This window comes from Platichthys flesus, chromosome 16 (genome assembly GCF_949316205.1).
Source record: "Platichthys flesus chromosome 16, fPlaFle2.1, whole genome shotgun sequence".
NCBI classification, from domain to species: Eukaryota; Metazoa; Chordata; class Actinopteri; order Pleuronectiformes; family Pleuronectidae; genus Platichthys; species Platichthys flesus.
Window position 1 is genome coordinate 107,064 of NC_084960.1, and position 17,966 is coordinate 125,029.

The 17,966-nt window shown below is 43.1% G+C and overlaps 2 protein-coding genes across 4 annotated transcripts; one reads left to right on the plus strand and one right to left on the minus strand.

The window, feature by feature from the left end:
• The first annotated feature begins 1,025 nt into the window (after window positions 1-1,025).
• LOC133971558 (integrin alpha-3-like) lies at window positions 1,026-15,837 on the plus strand. The gene is made up of 27 exons (XM_062408967.1): window positions 1,026-1,183; window positions 2,576-2,703; window positions 2,887-2,972; window positions 3,834-3,970; window positions 4,083-4,189; window positions 4,582-4,674; window positions 4,790-4,849; window positions 4,943-5,096; window positions 5,460-5,653; window positions 5,725-5,813; window positions 6,504-6,637; window positions 6,746-6,823; window positions 6,939-7,006; window positions 8,147-8,283; window positions 9,118-9,261; window positions 9,644-9,741; window positions 9,949-10,117; window positions 10,516-10,599; window positions 10,971-11,050; window positions 11,141-11,215; window positions 11,347-11,449; window positions 11,519-11,695; window positions 12,117-12,251; window positions 12,469-12,579; window positions 12,741-12,839; window positions 12,945-13,070; window positions 13,260-15,837. Exons 1-27 carry the CDS (start codon window positions 1,026-1,028, stop codon window positions 13,362-13,364), a joined length of 3,129 nt encoding a protein of 1,042 aa, XP_062264951.1. The 3' UTR covers window positions 13,365-15,837.
• On the minus strand, window positions 14,964-17,882 carry rdm1 (RAD52 motif containing 1). 3 transcript variants are annotated; one of them, XM_062408968.1, is made up of 9 exons: window positions 17,791-17,882; window positions 17,380-17,435; window positions 17,062-17,183; window positions 16,799-16,978; window positions 16,570-16,698; window positions 16,335-16,494; window positions 15,554-15,652; window positions 15,369-15,445; window positions 14,964-15,198 (listed from the first exon to the last, which is right to left on the minus strand). In XM_062408968.1, exons 1-9 carry the CDS (start codon window positions 17,811-17,813, stop codon window positions 15,133-15,135), a joined length of 912 nt encoding a protein of 303 aa, XP_062264952.1. In that variant the 5' UTR covers window positions 17,814-17,882; the 3' UTR covers window positions 14,964-15,132. The 3 variants fall into 3 exon arrangements, with proteins under 3 accessions (XP_062264952.1, XP_062264954.1, XP_062264953.1); XM_062408970.1 differs by having other exon boundaries at window positions 17,380-17,503; window positions 17,672-17,872; XM_062408969.1 differs by having other exon boundaries at window positions 17,062-17,180; window positions 17,791-17,869.
• Window positions 17,883-17,966: the final 84 nt, after the last annotated feature.

A 17,966-nucleotide genomic window follows, 5' to 3' on the forward strand; every position in this document is an offset into this window, starting at 1 on the left:
GGCATGTGTGTGTCTGTTTTTAAACCCGCCCACATACACACACACACACACACACACACACACACATACACAAACACACACACACACACAGAGACATGATTTAATTTCAGGCAGAGTGAGCATGACTAAAGAAGAGGAAAGAGTGAGAGAGAGAGAGAGAGAGAGAGAGAGCGAGAGAGGGAATCAAACTGACGACCTTCATTTTTCTGAGAGAACGAGCAGCATCGGTCCATTGGAGAGAAACAGGTCTGAAATCTTCTTCCTCTTCTTCACCTCTAGGTATTTTATCATTAATTCCTTAAACTAATCTCAAATTAATGATTTTTTATGAATTTTAAATTAACATTTTTTATTCATTATGCTATCACATATTTGTATTTGATATATATTTTAATGTAATTGAGAATCAATTTATTATTTCATCATAAAGCTTGACGTGTGATAAACTGATTCAAATGAATTAATCAGATTCAGACAGTTTCAATATTCCTGATCATAACGAGGCTGATCAATACAACGGTGTCTATTTATCGGACAAATTCCCTCTGTAATCCATCCTGTTGATCCCTGAGGGTTCATCCTGAGATCAGTGAACTGGGTCCAGATCCAGACCCACACCTTCTACAGCTCCATGACAAGAACCACTCAGCCAATAACATCAGTGAAAAGAACGGGAAGTTCTTATGTCATGCTCGCAATAGAAAAGTGATAACAGAGTTTTTATTTCAGGTCAGACTCATACATTTCAATTTTTCTGATGGACATTTATAAAAAGTTTGTCTCACATGTTCCGAGACGTGAAGACATCAAAGTGAAAAAACATAACGTCATTTCAGCTTCTGACTGGACAAGTTTACTTCTCTAGGAAAATGATTGAGGGAGGTAAAAGGAGAGAACTCGTGACACTTCATTTACTTTTTGTTTACTTTTTTCTAAAATGAATCACACAGTCTTAAAAGCATAGTCCACTGAAGGTTCCGGACAGTGACATCATGCTGTTGTCGTCCTCTCAGGTGTGTGTCTCCATGGCGTTGGGGGATTGTGCGTTTCTGGCTGTTTATATCAGTGTGGGTTTGACCTTTAACCTCGACACGTCAGCCCCGCTGCTGAAGACGGGGGGAGACGGGAGTCTGTTTGGTCTGTCTGTCGCCCTGCACCAGGACCTGAGGACAGACACCTACCTGTGAGGACACACCTCTCTCTCTGTCTGTCTCTCACTGTCTGTCTCTCATTCTGTTTCTCTCTCATTCTTTCTTTCTCTCTCTCTCTCTGTCTGTCTGTCTGTCTGTCTCTCTGTCCCTCTCTCTCAGTCTGTCTCTCTCTCTCAGTCTGTCTGTCTGTCTGTCTGTCTGTCTGTCTCTCTCTCTCTCTCTCTCTCTCTCTCTCTCTCTCTCTCTGTCTGTCTGTCTGTCTGTCTCTTTGTCTGTCTCTCTCTCAGTCTGTCTGTCTGTCTGTCTGTCTGTCTGTCTGTCTGTCTGTCTGTCTGTCTGTCTGTCTCTCTCTCTCAGTCTGTTTGTCTCTCTCTCTCTCTCAGTCTGTCTGTCTGTCTGTCTGTCTGTCTGTCTGTCTGTCTGTCTGTCTGTCTGTCTGTCTCTCTCTCTCAGTCTGTTTGTCTCTCTCTCTCTCTCAGTCTGTCTGTCTGTCTGTCTCTTTGTCTGTCTCTCTCTCAGTCTGTCTGTCTGTCTGTCTGTCTGTCTGTCTGTCTGTCTGTCTGTCTGTCTGTCTGTCTGTCTCTCTCTCTCAGTCTGTTTGTCTCTCTCTCTCTCTCAGTCTGTCTGTCTGTCTGTCTGTCTGTCTGTCTGTCTGTCTGTCTGTCTGTCTCTCTCTCTCAGTCTGTTTGTCTCTCTCTCTCTCTCAGTCTGTCTGTCTGTCTGTCTGTCTGTCTCTCTCTCTCTCTCTCTGGGGTCACCCAATGGTCACTGAGCTGTATCTCTGTGGTAACAATGATAATGGAGTTTCCTGTGGGCGTTCCAGGGCCAGGGGGTCAATGTCTCCTCTGATTGGTTCAGAGCCCATCCCATCACGCATCTGCTGCTCTGTCATTGGTCGAACAGAAATACGCTGGTGAAATGGAGGAATCCTTTTGGAGGAAGTTCATCACCATGGTAACACACCTGAGCTGTTGTGTGTGCAGCAGGAAACTGATCTGAGTTCAGGGCTTCGTTCCAATAACTCTCTAAAGGATGAGGAAAGCTTAATGCTTCACTACTCATCTCCTCTACCTTCCTTTATGAAAGGAAAGGAGCAGAAACGAGTGCAGTTGGATTATTCTTCTGTTATTCTTCCTCACAGCTTTCCTTGACCCTGTGACCTGTTACATCTAGGTCAGGGAAAAGTGGTTAAGAATGGAGATGATTTGGACTTTCAGAAAGCACTCAGGTCTGAGGTCAGAGACAGGGAATGAAAGAATTACACAAACACACACTCACAGAGTGTGTGATCTCTGTGGGTGTGTCTGTGTGTGTCCAGGACGTCCTTGAGACTCAGACGTCTCCTCGTTAATTCCAGCAGCAACGACAACAAAGGAGCTGAACTTGGAACCACCTTCACTCTCTCACCTGTCTCATCCTGACAGGCTATTGGTTGGAGCTCCTAGAGAGAAGGCGGACCCTGATGTTCTGGCTCATCGGACAGGAGGAGTATACAGCTGCCCGATCTCCATGGACCAATTAGACTGCAGCAGGATGAAGCTCATACATCCTGGTGAGACATGTTCAAAGTTTGAATTTGTTTCAATTAAAATGTTTTTTATTTTATTAACAAACTACTGCCGCCTTTGAGAAAATGTGTATGTGTTTATTATCAGGTGCTTATTCATGATAGCAACGATACTCAACTGTTACAGTGGCAACAGCCAATCAAGGCTGACACCTGCGTCTGTTACAGATGTGAACCCATCTGAGGACCTGATTGAAGACATGTGGCTTGGTGTCTCAGTAGCCAGTCAGGGCCGACCTGGAGGGAGGGTCCTGGTGAGTCATTAACAATATTAACTTAAATAAAAATATTAATAGTACAGAGTAACTTTAATTGATTAAAGCTACCTCGGGGCACCCCTCTTCAAAGGAAGAGAAAAGATCAAAACAACTTACTAACTTACTAACTGACTGACGGACTGACTGATGGACCAAGTAACCAAGTAACTAACTAGCTAAGTAACTAACCAACTGACTTACTGGCTTACTAACGTACTGACTAACTGACTGACTGACTGACTGATGGACCAAGTAACCAAGTAACTAACTAGCTAAGTAACTAACCAACTGACTTACTGGCTTACTAACGTACTGACTAACTGACTGACTGACTGACTGATGGACCAAGTAACCAAGTAACTAACTAGCTAAGTAACTAACCAACTGACTTACTGGCTTACTAACGTACTGACTAACTGACTGACTGACTGACTGATGGACCAAGTAACCAAGTAACTAACTAGCTAAGTAACTAACCAACTGACTTACTGACCATCTAACTTACTAACTAACTGACTGACGGACCGACTGATGGACCAAGTAACCAAGTAACTAACTAGCTAAGTAACTAACCAACTGACTTACTGGCTTACTAACGTACTGACTAACTGACTGACTGACTGACTGATGGACCAAGTAACCAAGTAACTAACTAGCTAAGTAGCTAACCAACTGACTTACTGACTTACTGACTAACTGACTGACTGACTGACTGATGGACCAAGTAACTAACTAGCTAAGTAACTAACCAACTGACTTACTGGCTTACTAACGTACTGACTAACTGACTGACGGACTGACCAACTAATGGACCAAGCAGCTAACTGGCTGACTGATAACCGGTCCCGCCCCCTGCAGGCATGTGGTCATCGCTTTGTGAAACTCTATGGGCCATTAGAATTCAGGCAGATGATTGGCCGATGTTATCTCCTTGGAAACGACCTGCAGTTCAATGAGAGTGACGTGAACTGGCAGAAGCCCGACCAGCCCTGCAGGTTGGTCACATGACACTAGTCACATGGTGACACATGTCATATGGTGACACATGTCACATGACACGGTAACAAATGACAAACCTGTCACATGATATTGTATTTGTGTGTTCAGTCACCTTGGTGATGTCAGAGCTGAGGTCATGTGTAATGCTGGGATTTCAGCTTCCATCACTCAGACCGAGGTCATCGTGGGGTCACCAGGAAGCTACGAATGGCAAGGTACCATTCTATTCTAATCTGTTCTATTCTTTTATATTCTATTCTATTCTGTTCTATTCTTTTATATTCTATACTATTCTGTTCTATTCTTTTCTATTCTATTCTATTCTGTTCTATTCTGTTCTATTCTTTTCTATTCTATTCTATTCTATTCTATTCTGTTCTATTCTATTCTATTCTATTCTGTTCTGTTCTATTCTTTTATATTCCATTCTGTTCTACTCTGCTTTCTCTCTGTATGTGTGTGTATGTCTATTTGTCTCTCTGTGTCTGTGTGTGTGACTCTGTCTTTGTGTCTTAACGTGTCTCTGTGTTTCTCTGTGTGTATGTCTGTGTGTCTGTGTGCGTCTCTGTGTCTGTGTGTCTGTCTGTGTGTGTCTGTGTGTGTGCAGGTAACGTACACGTCTCCTGGATGAATCCCGTCGACGTCTTTGATTCTAAACAAAGTTTCTTCCCGAACATGAAGCTCAGGAACATTTACATCGGTGAACTGTCCCTTTAAATATCAATTCAGCTACTTTTATTTTGAAAATCTGACTCGATGGGAAGTTTTCATTATTTATTTTGTCTGTGTGTGTCTTTGTGTGTGTGTGTTTCCAGGTTACTCGGTTGCTCAGGCTCGTTGTCTTCTCTCTGAAGATGATGTTACCATCGTAACAGGTGATAAACCTAACTGAGTTCTTCCACAGTTGTCGCTGTATTGATTGTGTATTTATTGTTTTGTCACTCTGTTGATTGTGTATTGATGGACAGGAGCTCCTAAGGACAGTAAAGAGGACGCTCGTGGCTCAGTGCTGTTGGCGGTGAAACAGAACAATGAACTGGTCGTTCAGCAGAAACTCCGCGGTGAACAGACGGGCTCTTACTTTGGTAACGCCGTGGCAACAACCGACCTCAACAACGACGGGTAAGCCATGATTTACGAGTATATACATACATATATATATATATATATATATGTATATATGTATATGTATATGTATATGTATAGTATAATATATATTATATATGGGATATAGAGTCACATGATTCGCTGTGATTCATTTTCTGTGTCATGAGGAAACACTCTGTTGTAATTTAACATTTTAACCTTTCAAGAAATTTTTAACAATAAAAAGCAATCAACTACAAATTCTACCAACAAACTATGATTTGTCTAAATTCATCCGACACATGGGATTCTTGAACCTGACCTGGTTCTGTCATGGAGAAGCAGCGCCCTGATGATTCTGATGAATCTCTGAATAGATTATGGTTTCCTGTCAAGCAGGTGGAACGACCTGCTGGTGGGCGCTCCATTTTACTTCCATCGCCAGCAGGAGGCGGGCGGGGCAGTATATGTCTACATGAACTCAGGAGGAGGGTTTGACTCTGGAGCCACTCTGGTGCTGAGAGGACCGGCCCAATCTGCGTTCGGTATGACTGTTGCTGCTGCGGGAGACTTGAACCAAGATGGCTTCCAGGGTGAGGACTCGATGTTACACTGACAATAGGTGATGTTCCTGTTTATTAATCACGGAGAGGTTGTGTTTCAGATTTTGCCGTTGGAGCTCCGTTCTCTGAAACAGGAAGTGTGATGATCTGGACCGGGGGTAGTGAGGGGGTTTCTACAGAACCGAGCCAGGTCTCTCCCACTCTCTCTCTCTCTCTTTCTCTCTCTCACTCTCACTCTCTCTCTCTCTCTTGCTCTCTCTCTCTCTCTCACTCTCTCGCTCTTGCTCTCTCTTTCATTCTCTCTCTCTCTCTCACTCTCTCTCTCACTCTCTCACTCTCTCTTTCACTCTCTCTCTCACACACTCTCTCTCTCTCTCTCTGTCACTCTCTCACACTCTCTCTCTCTCTCACTCTCTCTCTCTCTCTCACTATCTGTCTCACACTCTCTCACTCTCTCTCTCTCACTCTCTCTTTCGCTCTCTCTCTCACACTCTCTCTCTCACACTCTCTCACTCTCTCACTCGCTCACTCTCTCTCTCTCACCTCTCACACTCTCTCTCTCTCTCACTCTCTCTCTCTCTCTCTCACTATCTCTCTCACACTCTCTCACTCTCTCTCTCTCACTCTCTCTCTCTCTCTCTCACACTCTCTCTCACTCTCTCACTCTCCCCCTCTCTCTCTCTCTCTCTCTCACATACACAGGGACACTGGTTTGTTGTCAACATTCAAACTTAGAACTTTGGAACAAATGTCTGAAGGTGTGAAGACCAAACAAAATTCAGATGAGACCTCGTAATTCAGAAGTGTACTCACAAATCAGAAATATTGTCAAACAAGAAAGATAAGGTTTAATACCCCCCCCCCCCCCCGCCGCCCGCAGGTGATCAGGGGCAGCAGTGTCGCTCCTCGGTTCAGGACATTCGGGTTCTCTCTGTCTGCTGGTGTAGATGTTGATGGGAACAAATATCCAGACCTGGTGGTTGGTTCTCTGGACGACACTGTCGCTCTGCTCAGGTGACTACCACACTGCATATTACTGTATATGTGCTGGTTAGTCTAAATCTAATGATTTGATGACTCATGTTTTTAGTTGATTGTTTAATGAATCAGTTGATTTGTTAGAACTCGTCCCGTCCTCCACCTCAATCAAACGCTCCGAGTTTCTCCGGACATCGTCAACCCCGAAATCTGCGACTTCTGGTGAGATTCAGTTGACACCTGCTAACAGGCTAACAAGCTAACAGGCTAAAAGACTGACTCGTTTGTGTGTGTGTGTGTGTGTGTATGTGTGTGTGTGTGTGTGTGTGTGTGTCAGCATTCAGGTTGAGTTGTGTTTCTCCTACATCTTCAGCACTGGAGAGAGGAATGACAGAGACAACATCAGTGAGTCCTCATGTGATGGTTGTTCTGACATCTGTGTGTGACCCCATCCATTCATCCATCCACACACACAAACACACACACTGCAGCCGCTCAGTGACTCTGTAAAGTGAAACACTGAGTTCCTCTGGTCTCAGCTGCTCTGGGATCAGATCAGAAGCTGCAGCTGGTTTGTACCGAGCTGGAGTTTCTGTGTCCTCCTCCCCTCTGCTCTCACTGGAACTAACACACACTCATCACTGGTTCTCAGGACCTGATCAGGAAGTCACTGGGTGCTGGTTTGATTCCTCAGTTTATCAGAATCGTTGAAACATCATGAAAAGGACTCGTCCACATGTTGGACACGAGACCCTCACACTCAGGACTCAGTGTTAAAACGAGACCTGATCCGACTCCATCGGTTCAGAACCAGACCCACGACCGGACGTCACCTGAATCCTCCAGATAAAACATGAACTGGGAACCTGAACCAGTTCATCTGCATGAACTGAACTGGGAACTAGTTCTTTTTAAGTGTGAACTGGCTCGACACCGCTTCTGCAGATGGGCGCAGGTTCAGATCTCACAATCACATTTAATTGTGTAAAGGTTTGGTTGTTTGTTGATTTAAAAAAAGCAAAGAAAAAAGTTTTATTCAACCATCTTTTATTGGCTATGAAAAGGGCAAAGCCTAAGAAGCCTAAGAAACATCTTCCTATGTTTGCTCAGAGGCAAGGCAAAGAGTCAGCCACATTTAATTATGCTGTGGTATGTTTTATTTTTATTTTATTTTATTTTTCAATCTTAATAAGTCTATCATTTGAACTTGTCAGCAATAAAAAAACAAATGTTAAATGTATCCACCATCAGTAATTTATGTCTCTTTTCCCACAACTATATACAGAGAAAACGGGTATTTTTCATGCATTTAGAAATGGTAATTAATCACCACTAATAGGTTATATATATACCCTATGTATAATCCTAACCCCCCATATATACATGTCACACACTTCATGAACATCACAGGTGATTGTGTTCTTTCATGTTCCTTTGTTGTTACACAGTTTCTGTTTATTTTTGCCCCCTTGTGTCTGAAGCTGGAATGAAAAATGGGAAAGTGGCATTTCTTCACAACAGATGTTGTGTTGTTTGTTGTCACAGCCGTTCACTTCGTTGTGGTCGCTGATGTCACCAGCCTGAAGCCTCGCCTCCGTTTCCACGACAACAGGCAGAGCACGTACTCTGGTCACCTGACGATGCCAACGTCACGATGTCACTTCCTGCGTGTCGGGCTGCTGGTGAGTTGCACACAGCTCGGACCACATCTGTCCTGAGGGTGGCGCTAGAGGAAAGACCCGTGATTTTCTAAAGAGTTGATCCTATGGGGGACAGGAAGGAGATTTACCAGATGTGGAGGAAGAACCCATTAAACTTTGGAAGGGATCATTGAGAAGATAAATTGTTAGCCTCAGCGTATATATATAATCTTTTGATCTGAAGGAAAATGCTTAAAATCTATTTCAATTTATTAAAATAAGAAATCGTAAAATCATTTAGTTTGATTCGTGTTTTCCACCTCAAAACTTTAACAGATGAGTGAACTCAATGCTAAAGCTACCACAACTATTAGCTCTAATCATACAAAGAAATTGTCTCTTGAAAATGTTTGTGTCTCGACTCCTGTTGTAAACACGAGTTTGATTAAAGGACGTTCTGCTGTGTGCGATAAGATTTAAAACTTGCTTCTACTCAGCTTTAGTCAGTCTCCGATGAGGTAACTTCCTGTTTCTCTACCCGAATTCACATTAAAACAGGAAACTTTCTGCAGCAGGAAATTAAAGTTTCTTTCAAGGATCTGCTGCAAACTGACTCAAGTTCATAAGTTTCTTCACGTGGTTCCTATATCAGCTTGTTTGAAGTTGTCACCTCTGTTGTCCAACGTTGAAGAATTTGTGAACATCGTTCGCTTATTTTTCTCTAAAGTTCACTGCTGCTCATTCTCCAAATCAAAGGTTTCATCTAGTTTCCATCAAGCTTCAGAGGCATGAAACCTGCAGAAAGAGAATCCTTCACATGCACCTGATCTGGAACAAACAGGTTTTCTGATGTTCTGTTGTGTGTTTGTACTTCAGAGTCCAATTCGAGACAAATTACAACCTCTGGTCTTCTCACTGAACGTATCTCTGCACGAGAAGCGTCCCAAGAAAACAAGTGTCTTTCAGGATCTGAAGCTCCTCCCAGTGCTGAGCCACACCCCACAACCCATCCGAACCCAGGTCAGAACCTTTCACACCCCTGTCAGAACACATCCGAACCCGATCACTATCAGAATGCCACACAAAACTTAACAGAACCCATCAAGATCAAGGTCAAGACACAAGAGTCCATTAAAATCATTCTGAGGTTAAAACACTTCCAGGTCAACGACCAAACTGATCAGAACTTATGTCAGAACCAGCTCCAGATCACAAATGAAAAACCAAGTACAGTCCCCATACATCAATCTCCGTAACAGAATCAGAAGCCACTTAATGCAGGTCTTAACCAGGTACCTTAAAATAAATAGATAATCTGCTTCAGAACCCACTACGGTTCTGGGAACTGCTCAAATTAGAACCTGTGTAGTGTTGACTGACTGTTGAATTTCTTCTGTTTCAGATTCATATCCAGAAGGCCTGTGGTTCTGATAACCGTTGCCATAGTAACTTGCAGATGACAGCCCAGTTCACAGACGAGAACCAGGAACCCCTCAGCATGTAAGAGAACCTTCGTCCTCTGGCTGAGGACATGTGAACCGGGGGATCATGTCTCCAGATCTCGCTCAGACTCAACCTGAGAACTTAACACTGGTTTTACACGACATGAGCAGAAAGACTAAACTGGACTGTGTCTGTCCACCAGGGATCAGACAGGTGCTGCCCTGTCAGATGATTGACAGCTGTCATCTGACTGTGTGTTTTCAGGAAGAAGAACAAACAAGTGTTGAACTACAACTCCGGCATTAACAGATTGTTTTTGGAGGTTAATGTCAGCAACACACCGTCCGTGGGCAGACAAGCAGAGGACGCTCACAACGCCATTTTGAACATCAGCATCCCACCATCACTCACATACTCCGGAGTTCGAACAAAGGCAGTGACGGTAAAAGTTATTGTCATCCATTTTTTTTTGGGGGGGGGGGGGTAGTTGTCCCCACACAGACCCCGCCCACAATCTGATGTTACGTGCTCCTGTGGATAAAAGTCACACATTAGTCAAGTCAAGCAGATCACAAGTGGGTTAGGGTTAGGGTTAGACTCCTTGTTGACCTGGAAGCTGTTTGTGTTTCAGGGTTAGGGTTAGGCTCCTTGTTGACCTGGAAGCTGTTTGTGTTTCAGGGTTAGGGTTAGGGTTAGGCTCCTTGTTGACCTGGAAGCTGTTTGTGTTTCAGGGTTAGGGTTAGACTCCTTGTTGACCTGGAAGCTGTTTGTGTTTCAGGGTTAGGGTTAGGGTTAGGCTCCTTGTTGACCTGGAAGCTGTTTGTGTTTCAGGGTGACATCACAGCAGCAGAATGTTCGGTCCAGCACACGGTTCTTCAGTGTGAGCTGGGGAACCCGTTCAAGAGCAACCACAAGGTAAACAATGTTCTACTAATCCTGACAGTGTAGTATTACTGCTCCTACTAGTACCACTGTCTGTAGTATTGTCTATTTTACTTTTAATGTCTGTACTGTCTGACGTATTGTCTGTACTGTTCATACTATCTGTAATACTGTCTGCAGTACTGTCACTACTGTCTATGATGCTGTCTGCAGTGTGTGAAGTAATATCTGTAACACTGTCTGTTGTACTTTGTGTAGTACTGTCTCCAGTGCAGTTTGTAGTACTGTGTGTAGTTCTTTCTGTAGCAGTATTTGTACTTTGTGTAGTACTTAATTACTGTCTGTAATATTTGTCTGTACTGTGTGTACTGTGTGTACTAATACTTGATCTCTGTCTGGTTCAGGTTCAGTTGTTCATCATATTTCAAACATCTGACATCAGTTTGGAAACAAGAGAAATTCAGACTTTGCTGCAGCTGTCAACGTAACATACACACACACAGACACACACAGACACACAGAGATGCACAGACGCACACCTGTATGAACAGATGTTGTATGTCTGTCTCTTCAGTCTCAGTGAACAACATCTGTCTCCTGTCTCTGTCTCCATGTGGGTGGAATATTCACTGCAGACGTCCCTTACACTGTAAGTTCAATCAATTTAAATCAATCAGGTTAGAGATTCTATTAATCAAAGTGAAAGTTTTTAGTTTAAATGTCACAACATGAACTTTAACCTCTGCCCTTTGACCTGATTTGCTGATTTTATCCTGACAGAATCAGTTCACCAGGCCCCGCCTCCTTCAGTGGTCATGTGATCGGTGAATCGGCCTCAAAGAAGACAGAGGACGTCGGCAGTTTGCTGCTCTTCACCTTCAAGGTTCATATAAGACCCAACGCGTTAATAACGCTTCAAAACGAGGGCGTGACCTGTGACCTTCTCTCATAGGTGCATGTCAACGGGAAGCCACTGGGTAACCACGGCAACCTGGAGGTGGAGTTTAATTGGCCGAGTCTTCTGTCCAATGGGAAGTGGCTGTTGTACCTCACAGAGATCCGAGTGCACGGCACATCCGAGCCTCGCTGCAATCCGCCCGATGACATCATCAACCCTCTCAACCTTGTGGTAACCATGACAACAGCAGCCTGACATTGGAGAAGCTTCAGATAAAGTTGATTCTTTACAAACTTCAACTTTTCAGGAAATAATTGTTCAGAATTGGTTTATTTCCAAGCAGGTTTACACATTCAAGGACTTTGCTCTGGTGTGTGTGTGCAAAGAGCAAACAACATTGAATATCAAAATATAAACACCAGGGAAGGGATTATGCAAAACGTTGTGAAACACTTAAAGGGGACATATCATGAAAATCTGAGGAGGGCTGTTTTAGACAGTGTAACAAGGTGCTGTTTAAATGATCCTTGTGGTATTTTGACCACAATATGTTACAGTCATTTCATTAAGACCCCAAGGAACCATATCAACTGTGGTAAAATGGGCATAATATGTCCCCTTTAAGCGTTGATTGTTCTTCCTGTTTGTTCAGCTGCCAATGGAGAAGAGGAAGGGGAGCGGTGTGGAGGAGAACAGGGGGAGGAGTCTAGAGGAAGAGAAAAAGAGAAGTGATAAAACTCAACCCATCCTCCTCCTGCATCAACAGAAGAGAAAGTCGTACACTCTGGTACTAATCATTTTAACTCACCATGCAGTACTGCAGTTAAATCCATAGGGGCGCTGCAGAGTTGAGCAAAAACAAATTCACCTGGTTGTGTAAATCTGTTCAAATTATTTTAGACAAAAATAATTCATCCGCTATAAATAAAATGGTTTTGAGCTCAGTTTATATAAAGAAATATATATTTATATATAAATATATGTGTGTGTCTGTGTGTTGACAGGACTGTGTTCATGGAGCCAAATGTGTGACGTTTGTTTGTCCGTTAATCAACATGAAAAACTCTGCAACCCTGAGCGTGAGAGCAAGAATCTGGAACTCAACCATGATCGAGGTAAAGTTCACACTGCATATAAACACACTAAGTGACTGTATAAAAATCTGTTATATATCTATTTCATTTTGTTTAAATTTATTTTGAATTCTGAGTAAAATCTATCATTGACAGAAATGAACAGTGAAATCAAATCTCCATAATGAGTTTATTTATTTTAGGATTACAGCGATGCCAGGAGTGTGTTGGTTCGAGGTCGGGCAACCCTGAAGCTGCGGAGTAACAAACACACCATCAACATCGGGTCTCCCAGCACTGAGGTAACAGAATAGTGCTGGTAGCGCCTCCTATGGGTTGCACAAAAAGGGGGGAAAAAATCCATTTGTCCATGTTTTTAGTTTCTTTTGTCACATCTTCCTCTGCAGATTGAGGTACACATTTACCCAGACCTGGGGCAACAGGTGGACTCCAGCGCTCCCTGGTTTATCATCGGGGTGTCCATGGTGGCTGGAATCTTACTGCTGGCTCTGATCTGCCTGGTGCTCTTGAAGGTAAACTAAAGAGCTCTGCCTGGTTTTAGTTGTAGGATCCACTACAGCCCAAACAAGGAGTACTCACAAAATACTTGATGTAATTTTGTGACGTGATTTTTATTCTCAGAATTCTTGTATCCATAAAATGATGAATTTGTTATCACAGCATGTTGGTAAAGTGCTGTTGTGTCCCCCCCTGCTGTCCAGTGTGGGTTCTTCAGGAAGGCCAGCACCAGAGAGCTGTACGAGGCAAAGTCGCAGACGGCTCACGTGAAGGAGTCGGAGTCCGAGAGCCTGAGCGAGGAGCTCTGAGTCTGGGCACCATGCTGGAAGAGAGCCCTGTAGTAAGGACCAGCTGCAGACCGCCTGCTTACTGACTACTTTACATACTGACTGGTTTCCTTACTGACTGGTTAACTTACTGCCTGGTTAACTTACTGACTGGTTAACTTACTGACTGTTTAACTTACCGCCTGGCTAACTTACTGCCTGGTTAACTAGCTGCCTGGTTAACTTACTGACTGGTTAACTTACTGCCTAGCTAACTTATTGCCTAGCTAACTTACTGACTGGTTAACTTACTGCCTGGTTAACTTACTGACTGGCTAACTTACTGACTGGTTAACTTACTGCCTGGCTCACTTTCTGCCTGGTTAACTTACTGAATGGCTAACTTACTGACTGGCTAACTTACTGACTGGCTAACTTACTGCCTGGTTAACTAACTGACTGGTTAACTTACTCCCTATTTAACTTACTGCCTAGCTAACTTACTGCCTGGCTAAGAAACTGCCTGGTTAACTTACTGCCTGGCTCACTTACTGCCTGGTTAACTTACTGCCTGGCTAACTTACTGCCTGGTTAACTTATTGACTGGTTAACTTACTGACTGGTTAACTTACTCCCTATTTAACTTACTGCCTAGCTAACTTACTGCCTGGCTCACTTACTGCCTGGCTAACTTACTGCCTGGTTAACTTACTGCCTGGCTCAATTACTGCCTGGTTAACTTACTGCCTGGTTAACAAACTGGCTGGTTAACTAACTGCCTGGTTAACTTACTGCCTGGTTAACTTACTGCCTGGTTAACAAACTGGCCGGTTAACTTACTGCCTGGTTAACTTACTGCCTGGCTCAATTACTGCCTGGTTAACTTACTGCCTGGCTCACTTACTGCCTGGCTAACACACTGCCTGGTTAACTTACTGCCTGGCTCAATTACTGCCTGGTTAACTTACTGCCTGGCTAACTTACTGCCTGGCTCAATTATTGCCTGGTTAACTTACTGCCTGGCTCACTTACTGCCTGGCTAACACACTGCCTGGTTAACTTACTGCCTGGCTCAATTACTGCCTGTTTAACTTACTGCCTGGCTCAATTACTGCCTGGTTAACTTACTGCCTGGCTCACTTACTGCCTGGCTAACACACTGCCTGGTTAACTTACTGCCTGGCTCAATTACTGCCTGGTTAACTTACTGCCTGGTTAACTTACTGCCTGGTTAATTTATGTCAACCTGCTTCTGATCGATCAGTTTTTCAATAACAAACTTTGATGAGTTTCTTCAGATTTACAGTGAAATGTTTTGTTTGGAAGTTTTATGGTAATTGTTGTGTTGTGTGAGTTTCACAGTTCACGTCTTTACTTGTGTATGTGTGTCGCTGTGTGTGTATCTCTGTGTGTATCTGTCTGCGAACATTTAATCAGTTTCATGTAACTTGAGTGAAATAATCCAGAGTTGTAAAACAGCGCCCCAACCAGTCCGTGGTCAGTCAGGGAATCACACTGTTGTTAAACTAGCTTAGTTTTGTAGCTGCGTTAAACAAGCGATTCTCAAAGTTAATACACTAACGTGAAGTCGGTTTAGGAAGTGAGGAGAATGAAGAGTGCAGTTCCTTTAATTACCACAGGGGGCAGCAGGTCCTGGTTTACATGTTTGCGTGTCATCCGTACTCAACTTTTCACTATCTCGTGTTTTTATGATTTACAGTGACAACATTGATTTATTGAATTAATTAAATCTTTATTAGATGCTGTAATGTTTCCCATAATGCACCACTACCCAGAATCCTCTGGGAGTCTAAGATACAGTCAGATCCCATTCTTCATCTTCACCCTCATCTTCATCGAGATCAAACTCATTCACCTGAAAAACAAAATTACATTTGCTCTGGTTGTAAATGTCTGTGCTACATGAAAATGTTTGTCTAGTCTATAATATTATAATCCATATATATAGAGAGAGATTGTATATATATATTCATTTTGATGTGTTGGTGTTATATTATAGACATATATCATGTATGTTTCACTGACATGAATGACTCCTTCGATGTTCTCAGGTAAAATCTGATCCGACGTCTGTTTCACCTCCACCATCACTTTGCCATTTTCTACACACAAACGCACACTGATCATCAATACACATCAATTCATAACTGTCACATTTGAACAGTAAAAATATATTTCGTTATTAGTAACATTAATAGTAACAGTAATACCCAGTAGAATGAGCAGGACTGTGTTGAATGCCTGAACCAGAGCTTTGTCTCTGACCAACTTCTGGAGTTTACAGCGTTTGAGTAGCAAAACATCTGGGCCTGAACAAAGAGACAACATCTGGATGTTATATATCTCTCTCACACACACACACACACACACACACACACACACACACACACACACACACACACACACACACACACACACACACACACACACACACACACACACACACACACACACACACACACACACACACACACACACACACACACACCAAATCCTAGAGGAAACGCTGGGATACTAACGAGATACAAAAGAATCCTAAATAACATATCCTGAGCCAAATGTTTAATATTTCTTATATTTGTTATAAGAGCCAGAGAGTGCATTTTATGTATTGTTTTGGTTATCTGGTTTATTATATATATATGTTTTATTCATATATTGTGGGCTTAGGATAGGGTAAAATTATATTTGTGTAGCTATTTTTAATTCTTATTCAAATGTCAAACAAATATTCATGAAGTTAATACATTGCTCATTAAAAGGGTGAATCTCTAATATTCTTACATCAGTGATTTAAAATGGTTTCAAGATTACAATAATATCAGCTATCACAATAATTTCTGGGACAACAATTGTGTTATTGTGACAGTTCTACCTTAATATTTCTAATAAATCTCATGAACCAAAGGAAACACTATCTCGATATCTTCCTTCTTGTGTCCAGCTGATGTGAGGTTCACGGTGTTGTGTGTTCCCGTTGTGCGTCGTCACCTGTGCAGGTGAAGCTGTCGTTGACCACAGCTGCTCCTCTGGTTGTGTGTCCGTGATGGGGGAAGTTGAGCTGCAGCAAGCAGCCAAACCTCAGGCTCCTCACTCCTCCCTCCTCACCACCTGCTCCATCCTCCTCTCCTTCATCGCTCAGCTCCTCCAACTGAGGAGAGATACCACAGGAAGTCACCTGCCTTCACCCTGACACACGGCTGTGTGAACAAAATGTACTTCTTACTGTGATGATGTCATAAGTCCAGCCATTGAATCCCAGGCAGTGATTGGCCAGTCCCAGGCAGTGGGCGTGACTCAGAGGTCTTCTGCTTTCAGACAGGAAGTGAGGGGTGTGTTTGGAGCTCAACCTCACCTGAACACAAACAACTTTTGATTAGTTTGATAACTGATCGCTTTCTGTCGACCAATCACACACTGCATTTTAGTAGGACAGAACTTTAGAGTCAAGTGACCTTGAGTGGGACGTCCTGGAACAGCAAGCGTCCATCAGTCTGTCGTTGAGCCTTCGACGAATGAGAAGCCGAGAAAAACTTGACAATGGCCGAGAAAGCGGAGGGTTGGAGGGGAGCGTTAGGACGCACCTTCAACAGGTAGAGAGGACCGAAAGACGAGAAGATACCAAATAATCTGTCCTGAACACACAAACACACACACAACACTAAACCTCTGCTTGTGAGACTGTGAGGTCAAAAGTCAGATAGGTGTGTGGACTCACATAGATCTGAGCCTCCGTGAGAAGGGACTGAATGTTCCAGACAAACAGAGTCTTATTGTTCTCCACACGAACCACGAACTCCAAGATCTCCACGTCCATCACACTGAAGTAACAACAACCTGCTGAAACCAAATAACACCACAAATAACAAACCAACATGTTAACAAACACAATAACCTACATGTTAACCAACATATAACCAACATGTTAACAAACATAATAAACAATGTTAACAAACATACTAACCAACATGTTTACAAACATACTAACCAGCATGTTAACAAACACAATAACCGACATAGTTAAAAACATACTAACCATCTTCACCAGCTTCGTCAGCATGTGACACTGATTCATTGACCTGGATTAGTTCACTTTAACCAGATGTAGCAAAAGAAAGTTAAATCAATCCGGTGTAAAAATCACTAATCCGCTAACTAACCTGCTAACTAACCCGCTAACTAACCCGCTAACCAACCCGCTAACTAACCCGCTAACTAACCCGCTAACCAACCCGCTAACTAACCCGCTAACCAACCTGCTAACTAACCCGCTAACCAACCCGCTAACTAACCTGCTAACTAACCTGCTAACTAACCCGCTAACCAACCCGCTAACTAACCCGCTAACCAACCCGCTAACTAACCCGCTAACCAACCCGCTAACTAACCCGCTAACTAACCTGTTAAACCTAAATCGGTTTAAATTTCGTTCGTTTTTTCCCCTCACTTTTTTCGAACAGGATTTCCCATGCGCCGTCTTAGGGCCGGTTCTACTGCAGTGGCCAATCAGAACTCTGCATGAGTGACGACATCGCCAACAGCCCAATCACAGCGTCCCGTAATACTCGTTCTTCTTCTTCGTACTGTTTATTAGCGGGAGGCAACTAACGTCTAAGTGGATTA

Bases quoted from the DNA above. Each gene is read 5' to 3' on its own strand.
- rdm1 (XM_062408968.1), bottom strand. From the start codon at position 17,813: ATGGGAAATCCTGTTCGAAAAAA. The intron at 16,979-17,061 runs GTGAGTCCACAC...TTGTGTGTTCAG, and splicing joins TCACGGAGGCTCAGATCTAT to GACAGATTATTTGGTATCTT. The intron at 15,199-15,368 runs GTCAGTGAAACA...TTTGTTTTTCAG, and splicing joins ACATCGAAGGAGTCATTCAT to GTGAATGAGTTTGATCTCGA.
- LOC133971558 (XM_062408967.1), top strand. From the start codon at position 1,026: ATGGCGTTGGGGGATTGTGCGTTTCTGGCTGTTTATATCAGTGTGGGT. The intron at 9,262-9,643 runs GTCAGAACCTTT...CTTCTGTTTCAG, and splicing joins CACAACCCATCCGAACCCAG to ATTCATATCCAGAAGGCCTG. The intron at 12,840-12,944 runs GTAACAGAATAG...CTTCCTCTGCAG, and splicing joins TCGGGTCTCCCAGCACTGAG to ATTGAGGTACACATTTACCC.